At 43.4% G+C, this 27,926-nt stretch overlaps 1 protein-coding gene across 2 annotated transcripts in view; it reads left to right on the top strand.

The window, feature by feature from the left end:
- PRKAG2 (protein kinase AMP-activated non-catalytic subunit gamma 2) overlaps positions 1-27,926 on the top strand; it is a 276,475-nt gene that overhangs the window by 176,517 nt on the left and 72,032 nt on the right. The window contains exons 2-4 of one of the 2 annotated variants that reach the window (XM_018553116.1): positions 13,264-13,484; positions 14,909-14,951; positions 17,478-17,522. In XM_018553116.1, coding sequence (XP_018408618.1) covers positions 13,264-13,484; positions 14,909-14,951; positions 17,478-17,522 — 309 coding nt within the window. Of the gene's footprint in view, positions 1-13,263; positions 13,485-14,908; positions 14,952-17,470; positions 17,523-27,926 lie in introns of both variants that reach the window. The other variant, XM_018553115.1, reaches the window with a different exon arrangement.

Raw genomic sequence — 27,926 nt, 5'->3', positions numbered from 1 at the left:
ACTACCTGGAAAATTATTCATAGTATTCGTTATCCCTATTGTGGTGCCAGTCTCATACAAGGCATCCATACTTTCCTTGTTAATCCTGTGATTGTTTGGACTGCTCCAAGTACATTGAGGAAAGTGTGACCAGCTGCTGTTTGCTGAAGGACTGTAGGTGTTGGGAACTGCCATGAAATAGTGAAATGGGGGATTTACACTTAAAAACAATGGTAAAATAATGGTAAAGGTGTCTACAAGACATATGATACCAGATCATAGGTCACGTTAGAAGGTATCTCTGATAGATATTTATTAATCAGTAGAGGACATACAAACCATTATTATATCATCACATTTTCATAAGTATTTACTTGACCTGTTATCTGAGTAGATGCAATTGCAGATTAAATTGTGGACCAGACACTTGTCACTTTGCATGTACAGGCTGTAATTATTTATTTTTACACTTTTTAGTCTGATTTTTCTTGAATAATGTAAGACAATGATTGTTTATTCAAAAAAAATCACTGCACAGAAGCTAAATGAATGCTTGAAAGTTAATTGAGAGCTCTATGCGAGTGCTCAGCTTATACTCCCATATGTCTAGGAAATCTGTCCAATTTACATGTCCTCTTCTTGTGTAAAACAGCCGGAGGAGGAGAACATTTTATGGAGTTTCCTGTCTCCAAAAGACATGAAAATAAACACATTAACCACGAGGCTGCTGAGCACGAAGTGCACTGCTAAGGGTCTAAATGGCAGGTGCTGTAAGAGGAGTAAATATAGAAATGGAGCTGTAAGCACTGGTTCTCACAGTATCCAGATCTACCCAGCAGGAATGGAAATCACTGAATGATCTATGTCTTGTGATGTGACACTTGGCCGATCTTAGACTTCATGGTAAGATTCTTAAGGTGCTGCTGCCAACCTCCAGAGAATATTTCTGAAGCCTCTCACATCTCAGCAATCCTTGCCCCAGCTGCACTTGAGTTAGCACTATAGGCAAGCCTTTCTGTGACGTCACCAGTGTCTTCCTGACACCCAGCCTGGCACCGGAAACAGGAAAAGCCGCTGTCGCACGCCTCTGATTGGACCGCGACCTCTGCCCGTTGTCAGGACTGGCCAGGTCTTCCCGTCACTTAGAGCAAAGCACCAGCTGGTTGGCAGGGCCCGTCTCCCCGCCCTCTCTATGCTGTTGCTGCGAGAGCCGGGCAGATTATCGGATGCTGCAAGCTAACTGGTCATCGCCAGGTTCGTAGCAGGGGTGGGCGCGTTCTAATTGGATAATGCACGCTGTGCTGAGCCGCTATTGGTCGCTTCGCTGTCAGTCAAGGAGGCAACGCACTAAGGCGATTTGTGTCAGGGGTTCACAGGATGAAAGTGCGGGCCACATTACAAGGTCCGGCGGGCCGGATTCAGCCCGCGGGCCTTGTGTTTGCCACCCCTGGTCTAAACCCATGCCATTAATTAGTTAAATGTCTATATTAGGATCTAGTGTCAGAGGGACCCAAAAGATCAGCAGAGGAAGGGTACCACAACCAACCCAAACTTCTAGCTCCCCCTGCACCACCTAGATAAGTACACTTCTATGTGTGGTCCAGTTTGCATTAACACCAGTGGTATTTCTGTTCCTATTACCAAGGCCAGTTCATATTGACACTTATTTGTAATCTATAACAGACTAGAGTAAAAGTGAAAATGGTAGTTGCAGTACTTATATTTTAGCCAGGATGCTGTTGGTGTTTCAGAGATAACAGCAGAGATGTATAGAAGTGACCCCAATATTTTTACAAATAGATTGAATTTTTACTTGGTAGACTACATCCTCTGAAAAAACAGCCATTTGTATGTAGCGGTGCGAGCACTGGACACTTGGCAGCTGTCAGATGGGCAGTTATGACAACAATTGATAAAGATATAATATAAATAGTTATGGGTCGCTAAGGCTGATTTTTGCCTTGTAGCAGACGGCAAATATGACTGTGACCTATACTATGTTTAGGATCTACAAAGTATACCCATGCTCACTATTGTGCCTCTGTACTTCATGGACCAGTGCTGCCTTATTCCTAGTCCATCTCAGATCCTACGAAATTGCTAGATGTGCGGGTTAAAGATTGGTTTATCATGTCCTCAAATCGATTGGTTTATCATGTCCTCACACTTTATAGCTGCTGAACATCCTGAACATCTGAAGTGTAGTTTTTATTACCACATAGCTTTGCATAGTGCACACTGCTCCAGGGGAAGGTAGAAGTTGGCTCCTACATCACAGGCCCCTTATGTAAACCCTGATCAGTCCCAGGGCTACATTTCTTGGCATTGGTAGCAGCAGAGCCACCGTCGGGAATCAGCTTAGTGAAGGGAGCTCTAATTTCATTTTTTTACACAAACTCTGATGTCATTCTTAGGGAGGAATTGTTATGACGCTGATACCACAGATCTGTAGCAAATTAGGTAAAGCCCCTACATATAGTGCCAGGTGACTTCCACGATTGAAACATACATGCGGGTAGGTGACAACAGTGTCTGTACTTAGGTGGCTATATAAGTGTGGTTTCTCCCGGCTACACAAAAACTGACAATTTTGTTGGTTACAGGGAAGAACGGGACACTGACACTGGACAAATGGGAGTGCTCTTAGGAAATAAGTGACATGTATGAGCAGTACGGAAAGTTAACTATTTATTATCTGACATTTCATTTATCATGTGATACACAGGGGCGGCACAGTGGCGGCACAGTGGCTTAGTGGTTAGCACTTCTGCCTTGCAGCACTGGGGGTCTCCAGTTCAAATTCTGGTCATAACACTATTTGCCTGGGTTTCCTCCAGGTACTCCGGTTTCCTCCCACACTACAATGACATGCTGGAAGTTTATTTGGCTCCTGTCTAAATTGGCCTTGTATGTGTGTACAATTGGATTGTAAGCTCCTTGAGGGCAGGGGCTGGTGTGAATGTGCAGTATGTGTTGCACTGCATAAATTGATGGTGCTATATAAATACCTGTAATAAATAAAAAAATGAATAATTTATGCTTTAGAGTAGAGCTTTAAAGTTGAACTTCAAGCAAACAGCCAATATATACAAATTAATAGTATGTATACAAGCTGTTTACCTGCAAATGAATAAGTATATCTGGTTATAAAGTGGGTCATGATGATAGATTTGCTACATACTCTACCATCAAGGAGTTTTCATTATAAAGCTGAACAATACAGATGAAGGATAAGGCGTTTGTTCTAAATAAGATTCCTTACTGAATGCAGATTAGTATGTGTCTCAGACCTTGCTTAGAAATGCACCAGCCAGAGGCCATCTTATTTTCTTCTTAACGGCCAAGAAATTGCTTTGCTAAACGCAGAAGAATAATTTCAAGGGCTATTAATGTCTCAAAGTTATTCATTATCAGCTCACGTTGTGTGTGCTTCTGTGCTTGAGGTAACAAAAACAATATGGAAAATTCAGTGCTGCATTTAGGGATAGCTTGAAGAATTGAAATTGATTGTTAGTGTTCTGAAGTGCAGCTGCTCCAGCAGCAGGCACTCTCTATGGGGTGGATTTATGAAAAGGTTTAACACATTATGATCAAGTTACTCAACCACATAACCGTATTCTTGATTTACTAATAAAGGGCAAAATAATGGAATCATTTATGGAATGTTTTTGAAAGAATGTGTTTATATTTTTTTAGATTTGGCATGCTAGGACTTGACCAATTCAAGGAACCAGGTAGCCAGTGCTCCTTATTACAGCTGGTGCCTAAGTTTTGAGGTTCTCTCTAGTTGTTGGCTCCTAAAAAATCCTGCTGGCTCCTGGATTCCATATTATTGGTTACCTGTGCATAGGACAAAAATCAGCCTATGCCATTAATCAGCCTGTCCATTCATAAGAACATGTCTGCTTTCACAGTGCCTGTACTGCATCTGCTTTGGATCTATTTTACAAGTGTTTGTGAAAAAACCCTGAGTTAAAGAATATGTGAAGCCAGAACTTTTTTCATTTTCAGCCAGAGTTGGATAATGGATAAAACCCTTGTCAAGTTAAATTTTTCTGTCTGTGCTGCATTGGAGACACAACAGGAAGTGAGAGGAAATGAGGAGAAATTCCATCTTAAGGTGGCAATACACTATGTGAATTTCGGACGGTTCGTGAAGCAGCCAAAATTTGCAGTGTGTACCGCTGTTGGCACCCTTTCAGCCTGCATTGCCTCGATCACCTGATCAAAGGAGCCAGTTGCAAAACCTTCGAATGAACAGAGCCAGCAGCCAATGAGCTGCCAGCTTTGTTCGGGAATTCAAAATACAATGAAGACAGCGGCAGCTTTAGACAGTTGTCACAAAAGCAACTGTCCCCATTGGAAGATTTCCCTTCACCTCCTGTGCAAGTGACAATTATAAAAATGTTCACCATCTGTTCTAGAAAGGGTTGAGCTCCCCAGTGGGGACATAACATTAAAAACCTGACAAGGGTTCTAACTTTTCCAAACTCTATCAAAAACTAAAACTTTTGTCTTTGAATACTGTACTTTAAGAGAAGCCGACTTGCTATCGATTGTATAAAGTTACAAAGTAACATTCATTTTTGCACCATGCTTTGATATATGTCCCTAATAAAGGGTTGTGTCAGGCTAAACTGAATTTGATTACAGCACGTGATTGCCATCTGAAGGAACTAAGAGAGGGAAGCCTTGAATCTTCCTTACATGATTGAGCAGGGTGTTCTTACATGGCTTTGGGGCCCAGTAAAAAAACAAAACAAAACAGCAGTATTGCCTTACTGTGGCCATACCACTGTTTTCATTTTTTTTTAAATAGAAAATGTATAAAGAACAGTTGTCTGCTTTACAAATATGCATTCTTTTTCAAATTATTGAATGCAAAATATGCCATGAGGAGAAGAGCCCAGTCACATGACCTGTCAAAGTCATGTGACTGACCCCACCACCTATCACAGAGTGTTCTTTGGAGTATCATGCATACCAATGGCTTCATTTAGTAATAAGTCATAAAATGCAGGCACAGTGTAGTGTAGGAGTAATAGTGTGGTGTCCACCAGAGAGTGGCTAGTGGTAGCTATCTACTAGCTCTATAATTTTTACCAGTGGTGCAGTTACTGAAGTAAAAGAATGATCAAGCGTAAGGATTTGAGCAACTTTGATGGGTTAGATGACTGGGTCAGAGCAGCTCCAAAACTGCAGTTTCTTTTGGGATGTTCCCAGTCTGCAGTGGTCAGGACATACCAAAAGTGGTCCAAGGAAGTTAAACCAGTGAATCAGCGACAGGGTCATGGGTAGCCAAGGTTTACTGCATGTGGGAAGTGAAGCCTGGCCCATGTAGTCCGATCCAATAAAAGAGTTTCTATAGCTTAAAATGTTGAAAAAGTTAATGCTGGTTCTGATAGAAAGGTGTCAGAATACACAGTGCATCACAGTTTGCTGCATATGGGGCTGTGCACCTACAGACCGGTCAGGATGCCCATGCTGACCTAGGTCCACTGCCAAAAGTGACTGCAATGGGCACGTGAGCATCAGAACTGGACTACAGAGCAATGGAAGAAAGTGGCCTGTTCTGATGAATCACGTTTTCTTTTACATCAGGCAGATGGCTGGGTGCGTGTGTGTCACTTACTTGGGGAAGAGATGGTACCAGGCTGCACTTTGGGAAGAAGGCAAGCCGGCAGTGGCAGTATGATGCTTTCGTCAATGTTCTCCAGGGAAACCATCGGTCCTGCCATTCATGTGGATGTTACTTTGACATGCTAACTAAAGTAACTAAACATTGTTGCTGACCGAGTACACACCTTCTTGAAAACAGTGTTCCCTGATGGCAGTGGCCTCTTTCTACAGAATAATTTTTTATTATATACATGAATCAATGTACTTTATTGTTGGATCAATTCCCTGCTATTCTCCAGTGGTCACCACAAAGCCCCTTTCTTTCTCTTTCCCCCTTTTTTGATATATACAGAATAATGCTACCAGCCACACTGCAAAAATGGTTCAAGAATGGTTTGAGGAACACAACAACAAATTTCAGGTGTTGATTTGGCCTTCAGATTCTCCAGATCTCAATCCAATTGAGCATCTGTGGCATGTGGTGAAAAAAAAGTCCAATCCATGGGGACCCATCTTCGCAACTTACAGAACTCAAAGGATCTGCTACTGACGGCTAGGTGCCAGATACTACAGCAAACCTTCAGAGGCCTAGTGTAGTCTATTCCTTGATGGGTCAGGGCTGTTTTGGCAGCAAAAGGTGAGACTAGGCAATATTAGGTGGGTGGTCATAATGTTATGGCTGATTGGTGTATGTTTTATCTTCATACTCCTCTGAATACTGTATGCCACGATTGTTGATGAACTGAAATACATTGTCTACAAACTTATGTAACATTGATAGGGTCATTCACAAAAGGGTGAAGAGTTTGGAGAAGACAGGAGAAGGGAACAATCTAGGCCAAAATAGCTGATTTGGAAAAATTCTCCAATTCAGCTTACTTTCCAGTTCAGCTATGTTGTCCTAGATTGTTCACTTCTCCTGCCTTCTCCAAACACTTCACCCTTTTGTGAATAGTCCCGTGAGTGTTTATTTTTTAATATAGTTTTTCTTCATTACGATAGAAAGTTCAACCATTACTAATGAATCACAACTCAGGATTTAAATACTTTCTGGTTTGTTATGGTTCAGTGTCCTCGTGCTACCTTGTCCTTGTCTTTATTCACAAAGCATTTACACTACAGGAGTTTATGATTACAGCAGTGCTGTGTAAATACCACATTTGCAGGATTTCATGTCCCTTGAAGGGGACGTCCATGGAAAATGAGGATTTAGATCCTCCTCTAACAGCTTCTTGTACAGAACTTCCTACTGGCTTTATTAGACCAAAGTCTGACAATTGACCAGCAGGTAAAACTTACTAAAATTATAACTATGGGTCCTGATAAAATCAGAATTTTCTGTGATGTTTTCCATTTTGCTTACTGCTTAATTGTTAACAAAGAGAGAGTTTACAGTTAGGTCTCAAAAATGCAGATAAACTCTCATAATTAAAATGATTGAACTATATGTATTAGGGATGCACCGATACTGATACCAGTATCAGTGCCGATACCGAGTAGTTGGGCGAATACTCGTCCGATACCTTCCCCGATACAGGATCTTCTGGTCAGAGGAAGGTTTTCTCTGACCGGCAGTGCCCGTAGGGGAACATGGAGCCGGCAATCAGGAAGCCGGGTGGCGAGTAATGACCTGCCTCTTAGCTCCCTGATTGACTGGGAAGCTGGCTCCATGTTCCCCTACGGCACTGCTGGTCAGCCAGCCGGCTTCATGCTGATTGGCTGGGAAGCCTGCTTCCATGCTGATAAGCCAGGAATCCCGCTTCCTGGTTTATTGGCCGGGAAGCCGGCTTCCTGGCCAATCAGCATCGAGCCAGCCGAACAGCCAGCTCCTTGCTGATTGCGTGGGAAGCTGGCTTTCCAGCCAATCAGGAAGCTGGGAAGTGGGTCATTACTCACCGCCCGGCTTCCTAATTGCCTGGGAAGCCAGCTCCATGCCAGCGGAAGCACTGGTATCGGTACTCGGCGAGTACCGAAAACAAAATATCGGTACTCGTACTCAATAGTGAAAAACCAGTATCGGTGCATCCCTAATACGTATATGCAAAGGGGTGTGTCCAATGGGCCATAGCAGCTGTCAGAATCCTGCTTTTATTTGTCAAGACAGCGTATTCTATTTATATAATTTTTGGTGTCTTTAATTGCTGCATGCCAGAAGATACCACACTACATATATAGCATTTTTTTCTACATAATTGATGATTGGTGCATTTCCTCTTTGCCTTGAACAGCCTGGAAACAGTTCCGATTTCTACCATGTGATTAATACCATTTAATACCATTTTGATAAGAAGCTTCCCTTTAGGGTCTAAAGTTGAAAATCACCTCTGCCAAAAATGATCTGCTCATACAAGCTAATCTAGGAAGTGGCATGTTTTATATATTCATTAAATCATTTTTATATCCTTTTTTGACACTAGTTCCTGTGTACAATTCCATTTGTAAGTAAAGTAAACAGATTACAGTTATACTTTAACTCCAGGATCTTAGATGGAATTCTGACAAATGATAGTAACACAGCAAGTATAAACAGTCACGTCTATAATTAATCTCCACTGAGGTACATGTGTTGCTGTTCTGTAGCTATGATACAACATTTATTCTATAAAGTCAAATGTGCGGGCAATCTATAAACTCTAAACATGTTATTCAAGTGTCTGCGTTCACTAGGAGGATGGTACTGTGTGTTCAAGTACTGTATATATTGCATAGACAACCAATACAGAAGGCTGTGTACTCTTTCACTATGAGCGATCAGACCCTGTAAAGACTTTTGTCTTTCTCATGATATAGATCCACTGTCTGGAGAACTTCGTGGAGTTCTCTGTAGCCTGTCTACCTAGATGCCAGTTTATTGTTGCTCACATATAGAAGAACAATGGAGTTTGGAGGAAACATTCCCACACTTATACAATTTCTGTCAAATGCTTGCATCCTGACATTACGCACTGCATCATAATTACTCACATTCTGCAAAACAATTATATGTCCAATGTAAAAACATTTTTTATGTATACGCATAGTTTAGAACTAAGACTAGTCATAGACTTATCTGGTGAGACATAGGACTGTTATAGTGCATTGGGTCTCAACATGTAATGTGCAACTCACCTGACAAGTAGAAACAACGCATGAGCACCTGTAAGGGTATACAGTGGCCATCATTCAGGGCTCTTAAAATGAAAGTATAGGCTCCTAGATGGCAGTCTAAATTACCAAATCCAGATACTATGTGATGTACAAGCCTCACAAAGTAGACAAAAAACTTCCTTTACCTTCTCTGACTAAGTCAAACCCTCCTTCTTTGTGTCTCACATGCTTCCCCACCTAGACACTGCAGCTCACAGTGGGAGGGTTTCAGCAACAGAGGCAGTGCTGTCACTCTAGAAAGTAGTGGGCAGGACTAGATGTGGCCAGTTGTTGGTTGACAAGCTGCAGAGTTGTGAATTTGCAGTGACAAAGCCGATAACCGCACCCCCTGTCATACCCCCTGCAAGATTTTTTCATCCCACAGCCTACACGAGAGTGGCAACTCTGCTCTGAATTCAGGAGCAGTGCAGCATCATTGCCAAACCACAGGAATGTGCATCAGGTATTTTTGAGACTTTACAGGAGCACTGGGAGAAATATTTAAGTGCAAATGCACTTATTATGAACCTGTCCTTTTTTTTAAAGTTCATAGGGTAGACGTTCTACCTAGAAGCCAGCTATTGCCTTTATTAACCATAAAATGCTATTTCTGTGCCCCTCTCTGATTTAGTGTTAGGGCTCATGTCACTGGGTGTTGTCAGCAAAATCTCATTGACTATTGAAGTGTGTTTAAACTGCAGGCAAAGCAAGTCATGCACAGCATTTTCTTGTCAAATGCTGCGTTATCTCTTTGAATGCATGAACTGAATGTTTGCAGTGTACCTGCAGCCCTCTTTCCAGCCAGAGCACCCCAGGTCGATAAGAGCTGTGTAAGGGCCATACACATCTTCCGGCAGCTCATAGCAACCTGGGACGCTCTGGCCGGCGTTCTGCCCAGCTCCCGGCAACTAGTGACATCACTAGGAGCTGGCTGGGACGCCGGCCAGAGCATCCCAGGTTGCTATGAGCTGAGCCAGCAGATGCAGAGCCTGCAGAAGGTGGCTTCACAGTCCTGTCTGGCAATGCTGTCTCCTCTACCCCGCTCCCACATGCTCCACCATCACTAAGGGTAAGAAGGCACCTTCCTTGGCTGTAAGGGATAAGAGGTTGTAGTTCCACATAAAGGCAAGATTTTTACAGAATTAAACAAAGCATATGTTCACTTTAATGATTACTTCCTGCTGGTAGTGATTCAGCTATAAGCGCCTATATTTGTGCATGAATAAATACATTTGTAGTATCATTTTGCAGTATAGTATTAGAGTCCACTGAATTTCAGAGGGACGTCTGTATGGTAAAAAGTGTTTATTTTAGATTTTTATATTTTGACTACAATGAATTGCTGGTAAACCGCACATGCTGGCGACTCGGGGGAGAAGGAAATAGTGCACACATTCTGAGGATTTGGTGCTTTGCATTCTTTTTTGGCTTGTTGCAATGACCGCCCGGTGTTTACAAGTCCCAAAAAAAGGAATCCGAGTCCTCCAGCTAATTATCTTCCTCAGCATCTAGGAAAACATTCCTTCTACAACAATGGAGAGCCTGTAGCAGTGCTCAGTGGAAAAATAAATGAGAAATGCCTTCTGTAATTTAATGAAAGGTCAGTTACAATGATGACGTTCCTCTCCACTCACAATAATGGAAAATACCCCTCATAAAACATTGACATTCTCACCTTATTTGCTTAATAAATAGAATTGTTATTTTTCTGTGGTATGTAATAATAAACTCATAGTCATAATCTCACTTGTTATATGCTGACATGCCAGATGATGATATACACACTTGAAAAACAAAGGTGTGAGCCATTTTACTTTCCCACATATTTGTGTTTAGCTGATCCTAAAATTCACACATCCCACCACAATATATAGTCCAAGGGTTACACCGCTACTTAGTCAAACCTTCCCGTGTCACATCTCTAACTTATTAGGTAATTAATCTGTATTCTCCTGGAACAATCACGTAGGTGGAAAAATCTAAAGACTGAACTTAATACTTCCAGATCAGTGAGCCTTGGTAGTGAAACTAGGATCATGATGGTAGGACCTGGAGCCTACTCTGAAAAACAAGGCAGCAATGGCAGCTTCTGTATTTTTACACTCACATGTTCACTCAAATATTATGGCAATGACCATTTACCTGTGCAGGTAAAATGCATGGACATAAGCAATGGAATTGTTTTCAATAGGACCCATTCCTAGCAATGTGCTGTGGGGCAATGTATTATGGAAAAGTCCTGTGGGCCACATTTCGATTGTGTTGCCTTTGGCCAGATTCACATTGTTGCAGTGCGTTACTGCACACATGTTAACATGCGTTATGTGCAATTCAATAATTCTCAATGTGGTGCCAATGCACCATAATAAACCTAAATCCGCATGTGGATTTGGAATTGCCTTGAGAAAGCGTGGAACCTGCACATGAAACGGTCCTTGGCCAAATGTTTTAAAATGCTTTTAGCATTTAGTGTTGCTTTTAGGATCTAGGGCCCATTCCCACCTAAGCGGAGCTGTAATTGCATGATATCATGTGAAAAATGCATGCCATTGCACCAAGTGTGGGCCACCATGCGCTAGGTGTATTGTGCAATGTGCATTGCAACAGACAGTACTGCATTGACATGAAATACTTGCTGATAGGTGTGTTAGGATGCCATTTAAATGAATGGCAGCACAACACACCTAGTGAACAGTAATGCACACTAGGTGCATTGTGTGATAGCATGCCTTAAATGCACTGTATCATGTGATTAATTATACGCTTAGGTGTGAACAGGCCCTTAGTATTATAAAATATAAGTACTGTCAAGAGTGCTCCCGAATGTTGTCTCCTCTCACAGTCAATCCCATTCAAGTAAACTGGCTGACATGTGGGAAGTATTTAAGAATGCATGGTAGCAGATGTTGAAAAATGAGCACTAAGCTTTCTTTCACAAACGGCTGCTTTTCTGAAATTACAGTACAGAATATTATATGGTCAGTTTAGATACAAATGGTGCTTAGGCGTGTTACTGGTAAACACAGAAAACAGAGACTGCAAACTATACAACTCGAGACAGAACAGATCAGAATTCATAGGAGTCTATTTATAGGCAATTTGCAGTGCTATCCATCCTGAAAAACTCTGTGAACATTCGTTCTGTGAGAATGGAGGCACAAACAAGCGTTCTTAGTATATTTTCTTTTCAAGTCGAATGTAATATTAGCAAAATACCTCATTATTGCCACTGGATGGAGCTGAGGACCATAGGAAGTAAATACTTGTTTCCGCTCCATCTAGTGGCCATAATGTGGTACTTTCTTAACATTGATTTGAAAAGACAGTGACCTGGATCAAGGCATAGGATGCCAACACCCCTGAAAGTGGTATATCAAAAAAATCAGAAAAGTTGGGGTTTTTTAGGCAGCCGACTGACAACTTGCACACCAAGAATTTTTGAAAAAATATATTTTAATTGATTAAAAAGCAAATAGAATTGATAAAATTGACAACATGATTCCCCTGTGAGCTCACTCCACATTGATTAAATTCATTCATATACAGATGACAATCAGAATTCTTGTGCAATTGAACATGATTGAAAAAACATGATTGAAAAGTTCATAAATACATAACATGATTAATATAATGAAAAACGATGGAGGAGCTTGATTTTCTCAACGTTTCGCACTAAATAGCGCTTCTTCAGGAGATGAAGAGGGAAGTTGTCCTTGGAGTCTGTGTGCGTCCCAGTCGTTCCCCCTGGCTCAGACCGTGAAAGAGTAAAAGCAAATGGCAGGGAGGGGAGAAAGAAGGGAGAGAGGATGAAAAAGGGGCCCCAGACCCCAGTGGAGGCAGACCCAATCGGGAGATGGCGGGGGTACCACTACTCGCAAAAGATTGGGAGTAGATACAAATACATACTTTCTTAACATTACATTCAACTGGAAAAGAAACTCTACTAAGAACATGCATTCTTGCCTCCATTCACATACAGCGAACTTTCACAGAGTTTCACAGGGGAAATGGCTCAGAAAATTGTTTATAAATGAACCCATAGTGTTGGCATATTTCCTGAGCCTGTGGGAGCATTTACCATGTTATAATTAATGAAGTATGTCACTGAAAATTCTCCGCACATCACCTGTATTGTATATTTGATAGAGATAAGAAGAGTGCAGTGCACAGCCTGAACTGCACTGCATTGTGTTCTCTGCATAATGCTGCAGAGAAAAGTTATGAATAGGACAGCACTGTCACGTTACTCTTTTTTCCTATTCATTATAATGAATGAGGCTTCACTTATTTCAGAGTCCTGAAGCAAGTAAACCGCATTCATAAAGTGTATAACAGTGCTTCATAAATGTGGCGGAGTTGCTCTTATTAGAAAAGCAGTATGGTATGGCCGCAGTTCGGTCATACCCCTATTTTATAAATGGCACCTAACTTCAATTGTACTTCTGAGGTCATACATTTGGCACTCAATGCATGCAAGGATGAGGATATTTCCATGCTTATCCTGTATTGTCTAAATGATGGCCCTTTTTTTTATTGCAGCCTCAGGACTGTCATCTTCCCCATCCACTCCCACACAAGTGACCAAGCAGCCCAACTTCCCCCTGGAATCCTACAAACATGAGCCAGAAAGGCTAGAGGCCAGACTTCGTTCATTTTCCTCACCACCAGACACAGGACAGAGGTTTTCAGTACCGCACCTACCTGCGACTGTGACAAAGTCCTCCCTTGTGTCATCAACCCACAGTGCTACCTCGAAAACAGTGAGTATATATGGCAGCTTTTTATAATTGTGGTATTTATATTGTATGTGCCATCAACCCTTTGTATCCCTGAGAACAATACAATTATAATCCTTGAAGTAAAAAGAAGTGTTTTGAAATATATCGTGTGAGGTTAAAGTGACCCTGCCATCCAAATAAAGTAATCTTGGTCACCCCAGAACCCAGTAGAATGTGGCATACAGTGTGTGCACATACCTGTCATTTCCTCTAAATTATATTTTGTGTGGCCCAGGATCCTGTAGACAGGGCAGAACCTTAATATGAAAGGCATTGCTCTGAATTGGGGCATGCCTACTTCTGTTCTGCTATCCAGTGTGGTACCCTTGTATTGGCTGTTGAGTTATTCCATTGGATAGTAGAAAGGCAAGGTAATTAGAAGACGTTGGTGGGTGATGCCACAAGTATTCAGACGCAGAACCTATTCTGAAACACTAGATGGTGCTGTGTGCAACTCTCACTTCCTCATTACTCAGGAACAATAATCACAGCTGACATTACTGAGGAGAAAAGCAATGTGAACACATTTCTGAAGGACCTTTCCCTATAGGGAGGAAAAAATGAAACTTGGCTTGGCTGCAGTGAAAGGCAAATGACAGCGAAGGGAATTTACTAAAACGGGAGCAGACAGAACCAGGAGCAGCTGTGCGTGACAACCAATCATCTTCTATCTTTCATTAACAAAACTGAAGAGAGAAGGTGATTGGTTGCCACGCATAGATTTTGTCTCCTCCAGTTTTAGTACATTTTCTGCAACAAAGATGCCTTAACCTCCTTTATTCTCGTGTCACATTGCAACATTATGTATTTTTTTTCCATGGCTGTGAATTGTTTATAAACACATCACTATATGTCTGTTATACAAATAGCAGTTTCACCCTTTACCACTATTGTATGCTTCCCTAAACATAAGCATTTAGCACTGTTACCCACCTTAGGAAATAGAAAGAGGGGCAGCCCCCCCCCTGCCCCCCTTCCTTGTACAGGGAAGCTTTGGTTATATCGCATACATAATTGCAGTGTCAGCCTTTTTGTCATGTAATGTTATTGCAAATGACTTCTACATTTCAGGGCACAAGGGGTGCAGCTTTTCTTATTACAACACTGGGCCTAGATGAAAGCACAGAGGCTGCCATTGCATGCCTCTTCTAATAAAAATGTGATTTGTCTAGCTGTCATACTGATCCTCTTGCTTTAAAGGAGAACTATGGTGTCAGTGTTTTTCCCCATAGTTCTCCTTAGGGTAACGGGAGGACACAAACTAGCATCCTCCCGTTACCCTAAGCTCAGTATACCGCGAGCTACAGCTCGCGGTATACTGAGACGCCGCAGCCGGAGCGGATCCCGACGTAGCTGACGGGATCCGCCCAGCTGCGTGAGTGACAGCTGGCTCTGCCTATCTAGAGGCAGAGCCAGCTGTACCCGCCCCCTCCCCCGTCCGTTCCGCCAGTCAGCGCTGGCAGATCGGAGCTGGGAGAGGGGAATCCAGCCCCTCCCCCTGTCACGGCAGAGAGCCGTGACAGGATCGAGAGGTGAGGGAACCCGGTATGTGTTCTCTCACCTCCCGATCTACTGAGCCGACCTGTGACAGTCTCATTGTCACAGGTCGGCTTAGAACTATGAGGTGAGTGAACATCACTCATCTCATAGTTCTCCTTTAATGCTTCAATTCATTGACCCAGAAGTATGCGGGTAAAAACGTTTCTCAAACGCATACCTGTTGTATGTTTCAGAAGGCATTGTAACCAGTGGGTCAGTACATCAGCCAAGTAACTAGCATCCTCAGGAGTGGTCAGCAATGGCAGTACCCTCATGTCTCCATACCTCCCAACTGTCTGAGATAAGAAGGAGGGACACCTTTTATTTATTGCAAAGTATGAGGGCAGGGGACCCCCCTCCCCCCGACACTCCTCTAGGCCATAGAGAACTAGTATGCAAAAAGTGATTGGTTAAAGCCCAACTGAGCCTATAACTAAAACTAGAGAGTTGAACACAAGGTGCTGAAAGTAGTAAACTTTACAGTCTTACTTTTTCGTTTTGGCTTATAAATCATGTCAAGCAGCATCAGCACAAAGCCTGTGGTAGAAGCAGCATTCAGCAGGGAGGACCCTTGTTCTCTGTGTGGAAGCAGCAGTCTCTCTGCACGCTCCGACATGCCCATCTGCTGAGTCACAGCTAGAGCTCTCCAATCAGGAGTGAGCATGAGCTTTGGTGATTGACAATGTCTAGCTGTGACCCATCGGGGGGAAGAGGGGCACAGATTAGACTGCTGTAGAAAGAGACTCCTCTCTGACACAGACTGAGGCAGTCCTCTGTGCAGACTGCGCACAGACTTTGTATTGGACATGATTTATAAGCCAAACAAGACAGATAGATTGTTCATGTTTACTGTTTTCAGCACAGGGGGCTGTGTGCGTGGGCCCTAACACATTTGGCCATTAGATAAAAATTTTTTTATAGATGCCTGTACACCGGACCAAAGAGACCTTTCCTTTTTGAGAACAGAAGGGTTTGATTCCAATAGAGGGAACAGAAGGCATGGTTCCAGCAGAGGGATCAGGGGAGTTTAGTTCCAATCAGTGGCGGACCTGGGGCCTGAGGCTGTGGGGGGGCCCAGTGGGGTCCGGTCCTGGGCACCCCCACAGCCTCAGTGGGGTCCGGTCCTGCAATATGGGGCAGTGCACGGGCCCCGGTGTTTAAACACCGGGGCCCCACACTGCCGACCGGCTTCTCAGTGAGGGGGCGGGTCTTGTGACTCACCTCCCCCTCCTGCGTCCATAGAAACAGGCGGCAAGAGGTGAGTCACAGGAGGCTTGTGTGTGTGTCACAAGCCCCGCCCCCTGCAGTGCACACATTGAAACTCCCTGGCTGCGGTCCTCTGGCTGGGGAGGATAGTAGTTGTGTACTGCTTTCTCATGTAATTAGACAAGTGGATTATAATGGGGACTATTACACTGTAATGTTCCCTATTATAATCTATTTCTCTGATTAAATGATTACAGGTAGGCATGTGATCTATCAAAGTTTGAGACTACGTTAGAATGTGTGACCAGTGATGTGGTCACACATTTTAACGTAATCTCGCCCAGTTTTTTGGCGGTGGAATAGGTGAAGAATTCCAACGCTTTCTCCGCTCTTCCAGGTCAGATCGGCATCGCATGTGCAGGAGGACCGATCTGCCCTGAAACAGCTGATCAGTCCTGAAATGTCACTTCTATCCGACTTTGTGAGTGCGGTGGAATGTGAGATCGCAGTCGGAGATCAGTGACTTGGGAGGAGGCCCAAGATAAAATCTTGCACCAGGGCCCTTTGGTTATTAGGTCCACCACTGGTTCCAATAGAGGAAACATGGGGTTTTAGATCCAACAGAGGGGAGCAGTGCATTCCTCTGATCCCAGCACTGTGACAGACTTCGCTCCTGATTCCAGGTCACATCGCACATGACATTATGGTAACATTGCATGTATTTATATTATGACTTCGTACACAAGCTCTTCATGCCGCCGGGCGGTGCTGTACAAACCAGAATGGCAATTGAGGAATCTCCCCAGCCAGGTGTACATAGCGAGCGATACGACAGAGTCTGGTAAGAACTCGCCCCGTCTCGTCTTTCACACGTCCATCATCCACTGTGGGCGGGGCCGGGCTCAGACTCCGCCAGGCATGGCGATCCCTATAGTGACAGCCGGCGGCGGCTCTTGTTTGTGCGCTGCGGAGAAGGGGCGGGGCATAGCACACTCTTCCAAGGCATTGGTCTTCTCCTCTCGGACACGCGGCCAATCGGTCGGCAGCTTTAGTTGCTTGCCCAGTAGGCGCAGGCTGTGTGATAGGCGCCGCCCACTCCCAGGCAGGGCTTCCCTGGTACTGTTTGTAGCGAGAGGAGCAGAGACAGGAATTGGTGGTGCCCCCTCCTCCTCCTCCCTCCTGTATGAGTGCTCATCCCCTCTCTCTGCCTTCTACCCACACAGGCTCAAGGCACCATTGAAGGCATGCTGGAGAAACTGGAGCTAGAAGATGAAGGTAAGAGACTTCCACCATCATGTCACCTGCTCATAGCCAGCTGCCTGTCATCTCTCAGCCTGCCAGATCTGCTCTGATGCAGCAGCTGCTGCTGGATGCCAGGCTGCTAGTACTGATGAAGTGTGCTGTACATGGGGGCCTGCTCCCAGTGCAGGGGGGATTGTGTACACATACCTCTGATTTATATGAATAGGGGGGCAGCTCACTGAATGCAATGATGTCCTGCATAATGCTGATCATCTCACTTGTGTGTATATGCATCCACAATACACTGCAAAGTGCAAACTACTGGGCTTGTGCAATGACATTATTATAGTACAATTAGATCTGCAACAAACTATGCTGGGGTGCAGCTGATGGTGAAGACTGAACGGTGTGTTCAGGTCTGTGTAGTATTAGATCCCTGTTTCCTATGTATGTGAGGGGTGTGTGCATGTATATGTGTTTGCGTGTATGTATATATGGTATTTGCAGCTCAGGCCTTATAGCACTCTATTCAGTAGAGATCCTTCAGTCATAGAGGGCCAGGAATGCAGGTAACTTTGGCAGACACAGATGAGTCTAATGAATCTGTCAACAGGTTCAAAACTGAATTTGCACATTTAACCCCCCCCCCTCCTCCTCCAATGATCATGAAATGCCTCTGACATAGAATAGGACCGGTCAATATGCAGAATCATTGGGCTTTGTGAGTTTGCAACCAATTTAATATGTGTAGAAGGCACACATGGCTTATTGAAGTGTTCTATTATATCGCAGTGCAAATGCCTTTTTGAAGGGCCCATTCACACTATGGGGTATTTATAACATGTTCTCAGAGTGAGGGAATCTCTCACCAGATTATGGCCACTAGATGGAGGAAAGGATTTTGATATGCTCCTCTGCTCCATCTAGTGGCCATAATGTGGTACACACCTAAAACTAAGACATTCGCGCAGCTGTTCACTCTGCAAACATTTTATAAATATACCCCTAAGTCTACCATTGTGCATCCATGGAAATGATATTATTCACTATGGTGCCTGTTCACACCTATGCAAAGTGATACAGTGTCTTTTTTAAAAGGTTTTTTGCTACACAGTGCATATTTTGGCCCCATAGACTTCAATGGAAACACATCCAAAAATGCATGTAGCAAGCTACTTTTTATTTCACCTTCATTGGCCAAAACAAAGAAATGAGAGGAGAATTTATCAAATTCTGAGCAGTTGCCCACGGCAACCAATAATCTTCTTCTTTCTTTAATTTTTTTATAGCTTTACTGAAGAGAGAAGATGATTAGTTACTATTGGAAACTGCACTAGATTCTGTCTGCTCCAGTTTTGATAAATCCCCCCCCCCTCGCATGAAAAACGTGCAACAAAAATGCATGTAGGTGCAGAGGCACAAGTGTGAACAGAGTCTAAAGCACATATCGTCTTAAAGATTCGTTTTATTCGCTGATAAAAGGGGGGAAAAGCAACACAGATCTCTCCGATTCTGGAGGGAGAATTATTCTGGACGTGTTAAAGATAGCACACTAGAGAAAAGGGGCAACCGAAATAGCCGTGACATTTCCACAGTGTGTGTGTTCATGTTCTGTGAGCAGAGAGTTGGTGCGGGGTGTTACATGATAACATCATTTTATTATTATTATACAGGATTTATATAGCGCCAACAGTTTGCGCAGCGCTTTACAATATAGGGAAGCCATTACAATCACAAGACAAGATGGTAAGGAGGGCCCTGTCCCTGAGGTCTTACAATCTACAAGGGAGGGGGAAGTGATACATGAGGAGGTAGCTGTGTGGGGATTAATTGTTTGAGAACGTGATGGTTGAGTGGTTAGGTTGAGGTGGGATAGGCTTCTCTGAAGATATGAGTCTTTAGGGATCGCCTAAAGACAGTCAAGGTGGGAAACAGACGGACAGGTTGGGGTAAAGAATTCCAGAGGATGGGAGAGACTCTAGAGAAGTCCTGGAGGCGAGCATGGGAGGAGTTGATGACGGAGCTGGAAAGCAGGAGGTCTTGGGAAGATCGGAGCCGACGTTTAGGGTGATACTTTGAGACCAGGTTTGAGATATAGCCGGGGGCGGAGTTGTGGATGGCTTTGTAACTGATTGTTAATTTCACTCTTCAAGCTTCAATGGCATCACTGCACAGAGAGGAGTTGAGACTAGTTAGTAACCAATGGCTGACGGTGGGATGAGTCTGTGCGATTAGACACACAGGGTTACACTGCATCATTCTGCTCAGCTGATTCAGTAGAGATCACAGTGCTGTATTATGACACGTGTTTGTTTTATGTCAGGACTGCGCCACTTCAATGGCTAAACAAGTGTCATCCCTCCATGCAGCTTGCTGTTCATTATATCGTCTCGCCTACTAGTGCTGCATGTTATTCATATTGATTTGACATCACTTGAAGGGGTTTAGAAAAATGTAGACTTGGCGCATCGAAATGTTATCTGGAGCAGGCAAAGTATTGCGCCCCCTCCCAAAAAATCCCTCTATATTTAGGATTTTGTAAATATTGCATTTGGAAAGTATAGCAACTGGCCTGAAAGGGCGTGTTGTACAAAGTGACATGACATGGACTGCAGCATCCGCAGGCAGTCATGTGAGCTGCACATAATATTTAATTTGTTTTTCTCTTCAGTTTGTTCATTAAAGCTAGAAGCTGGTTGCCATTCATGACTGCTGCAGATTCTGTCTGCTCCAGTTTTGATAAATGCCCCTCAATGGGCAACTGACCCAAAACTATTTGTCTTTTTCTTTGTTGTTGTATTGCTCTTAGTGTCCGTAATAGGTAAATTCATCCTCTTTATTGATTCTGGTGACCATTATCAATGAAAGTGAAAAAAAAATCCCAAACGTTGAGTTGTCGCCAGAACAGGAATAGACGGGAAATCTTCTAATGGGGACACTAGTTCTGACCACCATGGATTTCGTCTTCGTGTTGTGGCTCTCAGACAAGAAGTGGGAATTCTTCCTAATAGACACCAATGGCAGCAAAGCTGACAGGGGTTATAACTCTCCCTTACTCTATCCAAAGCGGGGAAAAAAGTGACTTCAGCTCTACTGTAACACCTTTTCATGTAGAAGCTGTGCACATGCGCACTCACACAGAAGTGGTTCCTGGGACCAAGAGCCAGCTTAAAGTTAAACTCCAGGGAAAGCAAATAACGACCCTTCCAGGGTTCCCCCAGTACTGCAAGGGTTTACTGCTACTTCATACCAAGGGTACTAGAAGAAAGTACTTTGACTTACCTGATCCCACGCTCCCCTTGCAGTCTCCACTCAAATCTTCTTGATGCTCGTGCACGCTTGGCATGCTTGCATACAGTGTAGGGCTATTGGTGCTGCATTGGACTTGATGACCTCATAGTGTCTGCAAATGCAGGAGCATCAGGGAGAAGAGGCTGCAGGGACAGGTCTTACAGCATGGAGGGAGCAAGGGACAAGGTAAGTAACATCTAAGCATTTACATTTAACCCTTACAGTGCAGGGGGAGCTTTAATGCAGAATTTCCATAGTTATAAGAACAGGTTTCCATTTCTTACAACAATGAAAATCTCGCAGTAAAGCTTTTACACCTTTTAATTAGCCGATCATAATGAAGGAGTTTTAAAATTCCATGCAGGGTCTACCAGCTGAAGGTTTTGGGCTTTTGACATTGAGAACCTCAATGGAATAATGTTGTTTTCAGTAACCTGGTGGACTGGGAACACTCAATCCTGAGCCTGTAATTCAGCAGGTCCAGGTTTCCCAATGTCTGCCCGTAAAGTCTTTGTAATCTATATGCACAATCTTCACAAACGATGGTCTTCTCTGCTGCTCCCCTATCCTAGTCCATGCATGCAGAGCGGTCTACCTAGGGAGGGAGATTGCAGTGCAAAGTAACCAGCAAGTAGTCCAGCTCCGTAGCCTTCTGACAGCCCTGTTGAATCTGACAATGAGAACATTAGGAAAACTGATTTTCTGTCTTAGCATTGTAGTGATTGTTTCTGGATCATTTTCCGTGTTGCAGCTTGCTGTTTACATTGAACTCATCCATGTGTCAGTGTTCATATTATTTCTGTTCCTTGACCATGTGCATCTAGTCTTCGTCCCATTTGATTTCCTCCCATGCTGTTTTGTGATGCATTCTTTGACTCATTCTTCAGTCATGTTTGCTGGTTGTATAGCACTCTTTGATGCCGTGTTCTTCACAAAGTCCTCACTGACAGGGAGTTTTCTTCTGCAGTATTTCCATGCGGCTGTTTCCTCCTGTCTTAATCCGTATAATGCAGCATTTGTTGTCCTCTTACCTATAGCACTGAGTGTGGGTGAAGTCAGTTCTCTGTAAATGTTTCTTCATGCTTTTTGGTCTAAATGGAAAGTAGACCTCTACTAGAAAGTTTTGTTGTTGTTGCTGTTTTTTTCCCCCTTTTAAATGCAGCGTCAGGGTTTTATCTTTTTCTTGCCTAGGGATGACTAATTGGTTTATCCAAATGTGGCATTACAGGGAATCAGGCACTAGGTTAGGGTAGGTCAGGACAGGTATAGGTATAGGTTAAGCTGGCCATACACCTATAGATTTTCTATGGTCAGATGGAGAAAGTGCAACAGATTCCTCCATCTATGCTAAACGGTGTCTCCCACTGGGCCAAGCTTCAGTATTTTGCTTCTTGGCCCGCTGGCTCTCAAAACACCTGAACAATGCCTGCATCCAATCAGATTGTTCAGGTATTTTGAGAGCCAGCGGGACTGACTAGCAAGATACTGAAGCTTGGCCCAGTGGGAGATTCTAACATCCACACAGTTCGGCGTAGATGGAGGAATCTGTAGCACGTATTCCATCTGACCAGAAAATCTACAGATAATCTATAGGTGAATGGCCAGCTTTAAGTATAGGTTAGGCTAGGTCAGGACATGTTTAGGTTAGGTTAGGCTAGGTCAGGACAGGTGTAGGTGTAGGTTAGGCTGGGTCAGGACAGGTGTAGGTTAGGCTGGTCAGGACAGGTGTAGGTTAGGCTGGGTCAGGACAGGTGTAGGTTAGGCTGGGTCAGGGCAGGTATAGGTGTAGGTTAGGCTGGGTCAGGGCAGGTATAGGTGTAGGTTAGGCTGGGGCAGGTATAGGTGTAGGTTAGGCTGGGGCAGGGCAGGTATAGGTGTAGGTTAGGCTGGGTCAGGGCAGGTATAGGTTAGGTCAGGATAGGTCAGGACAGGCATAGGTTGCCAATTCACTCCAGTCTAGGGTGTTCTCCATCCAGTTCTGAATTCATTTTCTGTATGTTCCACTGACAAATACCCTAGGGGACTGACTAGCTTTTATGGGGGGCTTTTGTGGGGGTGGAAGGAGTTCTCCCTGCCAGTGTCGGGGATTGCAGTCTAGACATTGTATGGAATCAAGGCCTGGGGACTTCTGAGGATGTGTTGATTGCTTGATAAGACCAGTCACCCTGCACAAGGAGAGAGAGCAGTAGTGACCGGTCTTTATCACAGGAAGCTCCTAAACAGAACATAGTGTCACATTGGATTGCAGCACAGATCTGGTAGAAATACACAAAGCTCAACAAGATTCATTTTAAGAATCCACATGACTTGTATTTAGACAGTATTTGCTTCCTCTGAAGTTGAGCTGTAACACTGCACTATGACCTGCTTTAATTATCCCTGTGATATGATAGTGTGTGAGTAGGACTGAACGTGACTGAGCAGTGATTGGTAATGACAGTCTGACTGTAAACCTGCAGAGTATGAGTGTCTGGACCTGTTCAGTGAATGGGCATAGCTAGCTAGCATCACTTTGCTTTACTATTAAAGACAATGATCTCTAAAACTGGCGACACACTTTGCAATCTCAGTGTACAATCTCTTGTTGGTTTACTAGCAACCCTAGTGTGAGTGCCTACCTAAACTATCTATTCAGTGTATATCCAGCCAGACAGGCTCTCACTGTTGTCACCATCTGATTGTAGCTTCTCTTTTTGATTCTCCTTCTACAGAAGTGTGCTGACAGCTCTCCAGGCTTCATCTAAATCAAATCAATGATAGTTTTCAGGTACTGTCAGCTCGATTAACACTTTCAAGCAGTCTGCCTACAGTGTACCAGGGCCAACCAACCATCTGCCAACCATATCTTACCCACCTGTTTTAGGCTCTGTAGGGCATGCATACTGCTTGGATGGTTCAGTGGATTGTACAGTCAGAAAAGAACTTGACCTGAAGTCTAAGGCTCTGTTCACACCTAGGCGTATCGAATATGCGCGTTTGTACTGTGATTCGCGGTAAAAAAACGCGCGACAAACGCACGTTTCCGAGGGCTACTTGGCTGTATCCCAATGGAAATGCATGACAAAAACGCCGCAAAGAAGCTCATGTACCTTTTCAGGCGTAGGCCGTTTTGTAGCGCGTTCAGGCGGGCTGAAATACGGCAAGGTGTGAACCATACCCATAGAAAACAATGGGATTTTCATGTTTGAGCGTTTTGTAGAGCGTTGAACGCGCTACAAAACGTACAGGTGTGAACCAGGCCTAAAAAGGTGAGACTTTGGTGCAGTGTCAGTGCCCATCCATAAGAACCATTATAGGGATGTGTTTTGTTGTTTTGTTTTGATGCTGATGACAGCGTAGAATGGTCAGTGTTGGTGAACCATAATGCATTGGACCATGTAGAAATCTTGATAAAAGTAAATTCGATTTGCTACCCAGAACAGAGACTTATTCTATCTGCCATTGTCCGTGTGTATGTTATAAAGTTCACATTAGACTGGGTGCTGCGAGCAGTACCAACACCCCCCCCCCCTACATAAAATGATCGACTCAAACATAAAACTTGTTCATTCAAACTGGAGTTTGCATAATATTTTGAATAATGGAAACCTAACCAATGAATCATTTTATAGAATTTCATTGCAGGAACAATCCACTGTAATACAAAAACACAAAAAAAGGGGGCTTAAAAGTGGTGGAGACGTCCTGAATTATTACAGCTGAACATATTGCAGGATTATTAACAAAACAAGGATTATGACGTACATCCACAACTAAGGAAAGGTAAAAAGGATGTTGGGTCATTTTCAAAGGCAAAAAATCAAGAGCTAGTACTGTACCAAAATATAGACTATATACATGTAATGCTGGGAATCAAACATAGCTCCTTTAAAGGAGTTCTACAGTCCCAACATACACTATCCTGTTATAAAATCAGCATTGTAATAGGAATACAGGTGAAACTCGAATAATTAGAATATCGTGCAAAGTTCATTTATTTCACTAATGCAACTTAAAAGGTGAAACTAATATATGAGATAGACTCATTACATGCAAAGCAAGATAATTAAAGACGTGATTTGTCATAATTGTGATGATTATGGCTTACAGCTCATGAAAACCCCAAGAACCCCAAATCCACAATCTCAGAAAATTAGAATATTACATGCAATCAATAAAACAAGGATTGTACATAGAACAATATCGGACCTCTGAAAAGTACAAGCATGCATATGTACTCAGTACTTGGTTTGGGCCCCTTTTGCAGCACTTACTGCAATTACTTTTGCATGATATTCTAATTATTTGAGTTTCACCTGTACATACTAGAGTTCAAAGCTTACTTGAAAAAATTGCCTTCCGTCTACCTATCACTTTCATCAACTTCCTGGAATCCCAGTGTGCTTTGCATCTCGCTCTCTGCTGATTGATGTGATGCAATCTCAATTTCTGAAGAGTACATTTCCCATCATGCATTGCTTCCATCAAGCAATGATAATGTTACATTGTTCAGATGTTGGAGTTGTAGTTTAGAAGGCAGGCTCTGTGAGTGACACAAGGAAGTGCATATTCACAGGACTGAGTGAAATTGTGTCATTGCATTTAGGAAGTACATCATATCGGCATCTTAATATGTAAGTTTACAAACTTCTAGATGGATATGGTTATTAGGAGTGGGATACAACAAATGGAAATTCAATATGGAAATGCATATCATTTTTGACCATAGATAACCTTTAACATAGTGACAGCATGTTGTAATCCTTGGTTGTTCGAGTGACAAAAGTTTGCCATATTTTATCAAACAATAACATTTTATGTTCTGTTATGGCATTTATCTTTTTTACAATAGAGAATATTCTGCTGTATACAGGAAGGGTTTTATTTTCCTCTGGGCAGACCTTGCTATACATTGGATAAGTCTATGGCTAGGCTCATTCATTTTGGGGGAGTTTATCACCCATCAGTAGTGCTGTAGAGTATTTGTTAGCATGCTTTCGTAGGACATTGGATATTGGGTTGTAATCTGTTGCCAAAAGTTGGTGACAACAGGACTCTGCTACCGTGTATGGGTCCTCTGACATGGTGAAGGAAGTGGTTGTCGGGTAGCTTTAGTTGTAATATTCAGGAGCAGACTCCGTCCAAGTCATGGAGAGCGTCCCTTACTTGATGTGTAACCAGGAACAACAACAACTTGGTCACTTTGCATGTCTTTAACTTGTGTGAAAGCAGTCTGCTTTAATGTTATATTAAAACTGAGCTTGCTGCATTTGTTTTCAGCAAGTGAACTAGTCTGTGTGTTTTAAATTTTGACTTGGTTTCTCCCTCTTCCAATTCTCTATACCGCATAGAACTCCGGGCAAAATGTTATATAACCTTTGCAGTGGGGCTACCACCATACTGCAAGGGTTAAGTGCTTGTTTTGGTCTAGGTTGTGCACTCACCTGATCCTCTGAGCGGGCTTGCTCTTAGACCAGTTCCTGGAGCCTCTCTCCCCCCCTCTACTGCAGCGGTCTAAGGTCCCTGAGTCATCATGTTTTATACACTGTGTATAGGATGTGAGGACGCTGAGGGACATACCATATCTGCAGTGGAGGAGTAGTCAGGCTTCAGGGAGCGCTGTGACAGCCGGCCAGCTCCTAGATCAGGTGAGTATAACTTTAATTTCATCCCTAGACCAGAACGAGCACCTAAGCTTTGCAGCGCAGGGGTAGGCCCACTGCAAGGGTTAATAAAGAATTTTCCCCAGAGTTCTGCTTTAAAAAGAAACTTGATGAAAGTAGGGGAGAACAGACTGCATAGATAGATGACCTCATCATTCTGCTGCTGCTCTTCTACTGTTCAGTCAGCAAGCTATGTGTAGAGAGAGGACACCGTGGTATTCCTTTACGGTAAGCGATGTCTGAGAACTGAAAGGTCAGAAATACAAGTGTGAACCGGCTCCCTTTTTAGTGCTCATAAGTGTACATACCCTGGCAGAATTTATGATTTCCTGGCCATTTTTCAGAGAATATGAATGATAACGCGAAAACCTGTCACTCATGGGTAGTGTTCAGCTGAAGCCATTTATAATCAATCAACTGTGTTTGCTCTTTCCAATCATAATGACAACAGAAACTACCCAAATGACCCTGATCAAACGTTTACATACCCTGGTGATTTTGGCCTGATAACATGCACACAGGTTGACACACAAAGGGGTGTGAATGGCTATTAAAGGGAACCATCCTCACCTGTGATCTGTTTGCATGTAATCAGTGTGTGTGTATAAAAGGCCAATGAGTTTCTGGCCTCCTGACAGACCCTTGCATCCTTCATCCAGTGCTGCACTGACGTGTCTGGATTTTGAGTCATGGGGAAAGCAAAAGAATTGTCAAAGGCCTTGCGGGAAAAGGTAGTTGAACTGTATAGAACAGGAAGGGGATATAAAAAGATATCCAAGGAATTGAGAATGCCAATCAGCAGTGTTCAAACTCTAATCAAGAAGTGGAACATGAGGGGTTCTGTTGAAACCAAATCACGGTCAGGTAGACCAACTAAACTGTCAGCCACAACTGCCAGGACAATTGTTCGGGATGAAAGAAAAACCCACAAATAACTGCAGGTGAAATACAGGACACTCTGAAAACATGTGGTGTGGCTGTTGCACGGTGCACAATAAGGAGGCACTTGAAGAAAGATGGGCTGCATGGTCGAGTCTCCAGAAGAAAGCCATTACTACACAAATGCCACAAAGTATCCCGCTTACAATACGCCAAACAGCACAGAGACAAACCTCAAACCTTCTGCCACAAAGTCATTTGGAGTGATGAGACCAAAATTGAGCTTTCCGGCCACAACCATAAACGCTACATTTGGAGAGGAGTCAACAAGGCCTATGATGAAAAGTCCACCATTCCTACTGTGACACACGGAGGTGGATCGCTGATGTTTTGGGGATATGTGAGCTACAAAGGCACAGGGAAGTTGGTCAGAATTGATGAAGGCACGATGAATGCAGTATGTTATCAAAAGATACTGGAGGACAATTTGCATGCATCAGTCCGGAAGCTGCGCATGGGACGTACTTGGACATTCCAACATGACAATGATCCTAAACACAAGGCCAAGTCGACCTGTCATTGGCTACAGCAGAATAAAGTGAAGGTTCTGGAGTGGCCATCTCAG

Source organism: Nanorana parkeri, unplaced genomic scaffold, assembly GCF_000935625.1.
Source record: "Nanorana parkeri isolate BGI_ZX_2015 unplaced genomic scaffold, ASM93562v1 scaffold110, whole genome shotgun sequence".
In the NCBI taxonomy this organism is placed as follows: Eukaryota; Metazoa; Chordata; class Amphibia; order Anura; family Dicroglossidae; genus Nanorana; species Nanorana parkeri.
Note: the sequence above shows the minus strand (reverse complement) of the source record. Positions and strands in the feature narration are given on the sequence as shown.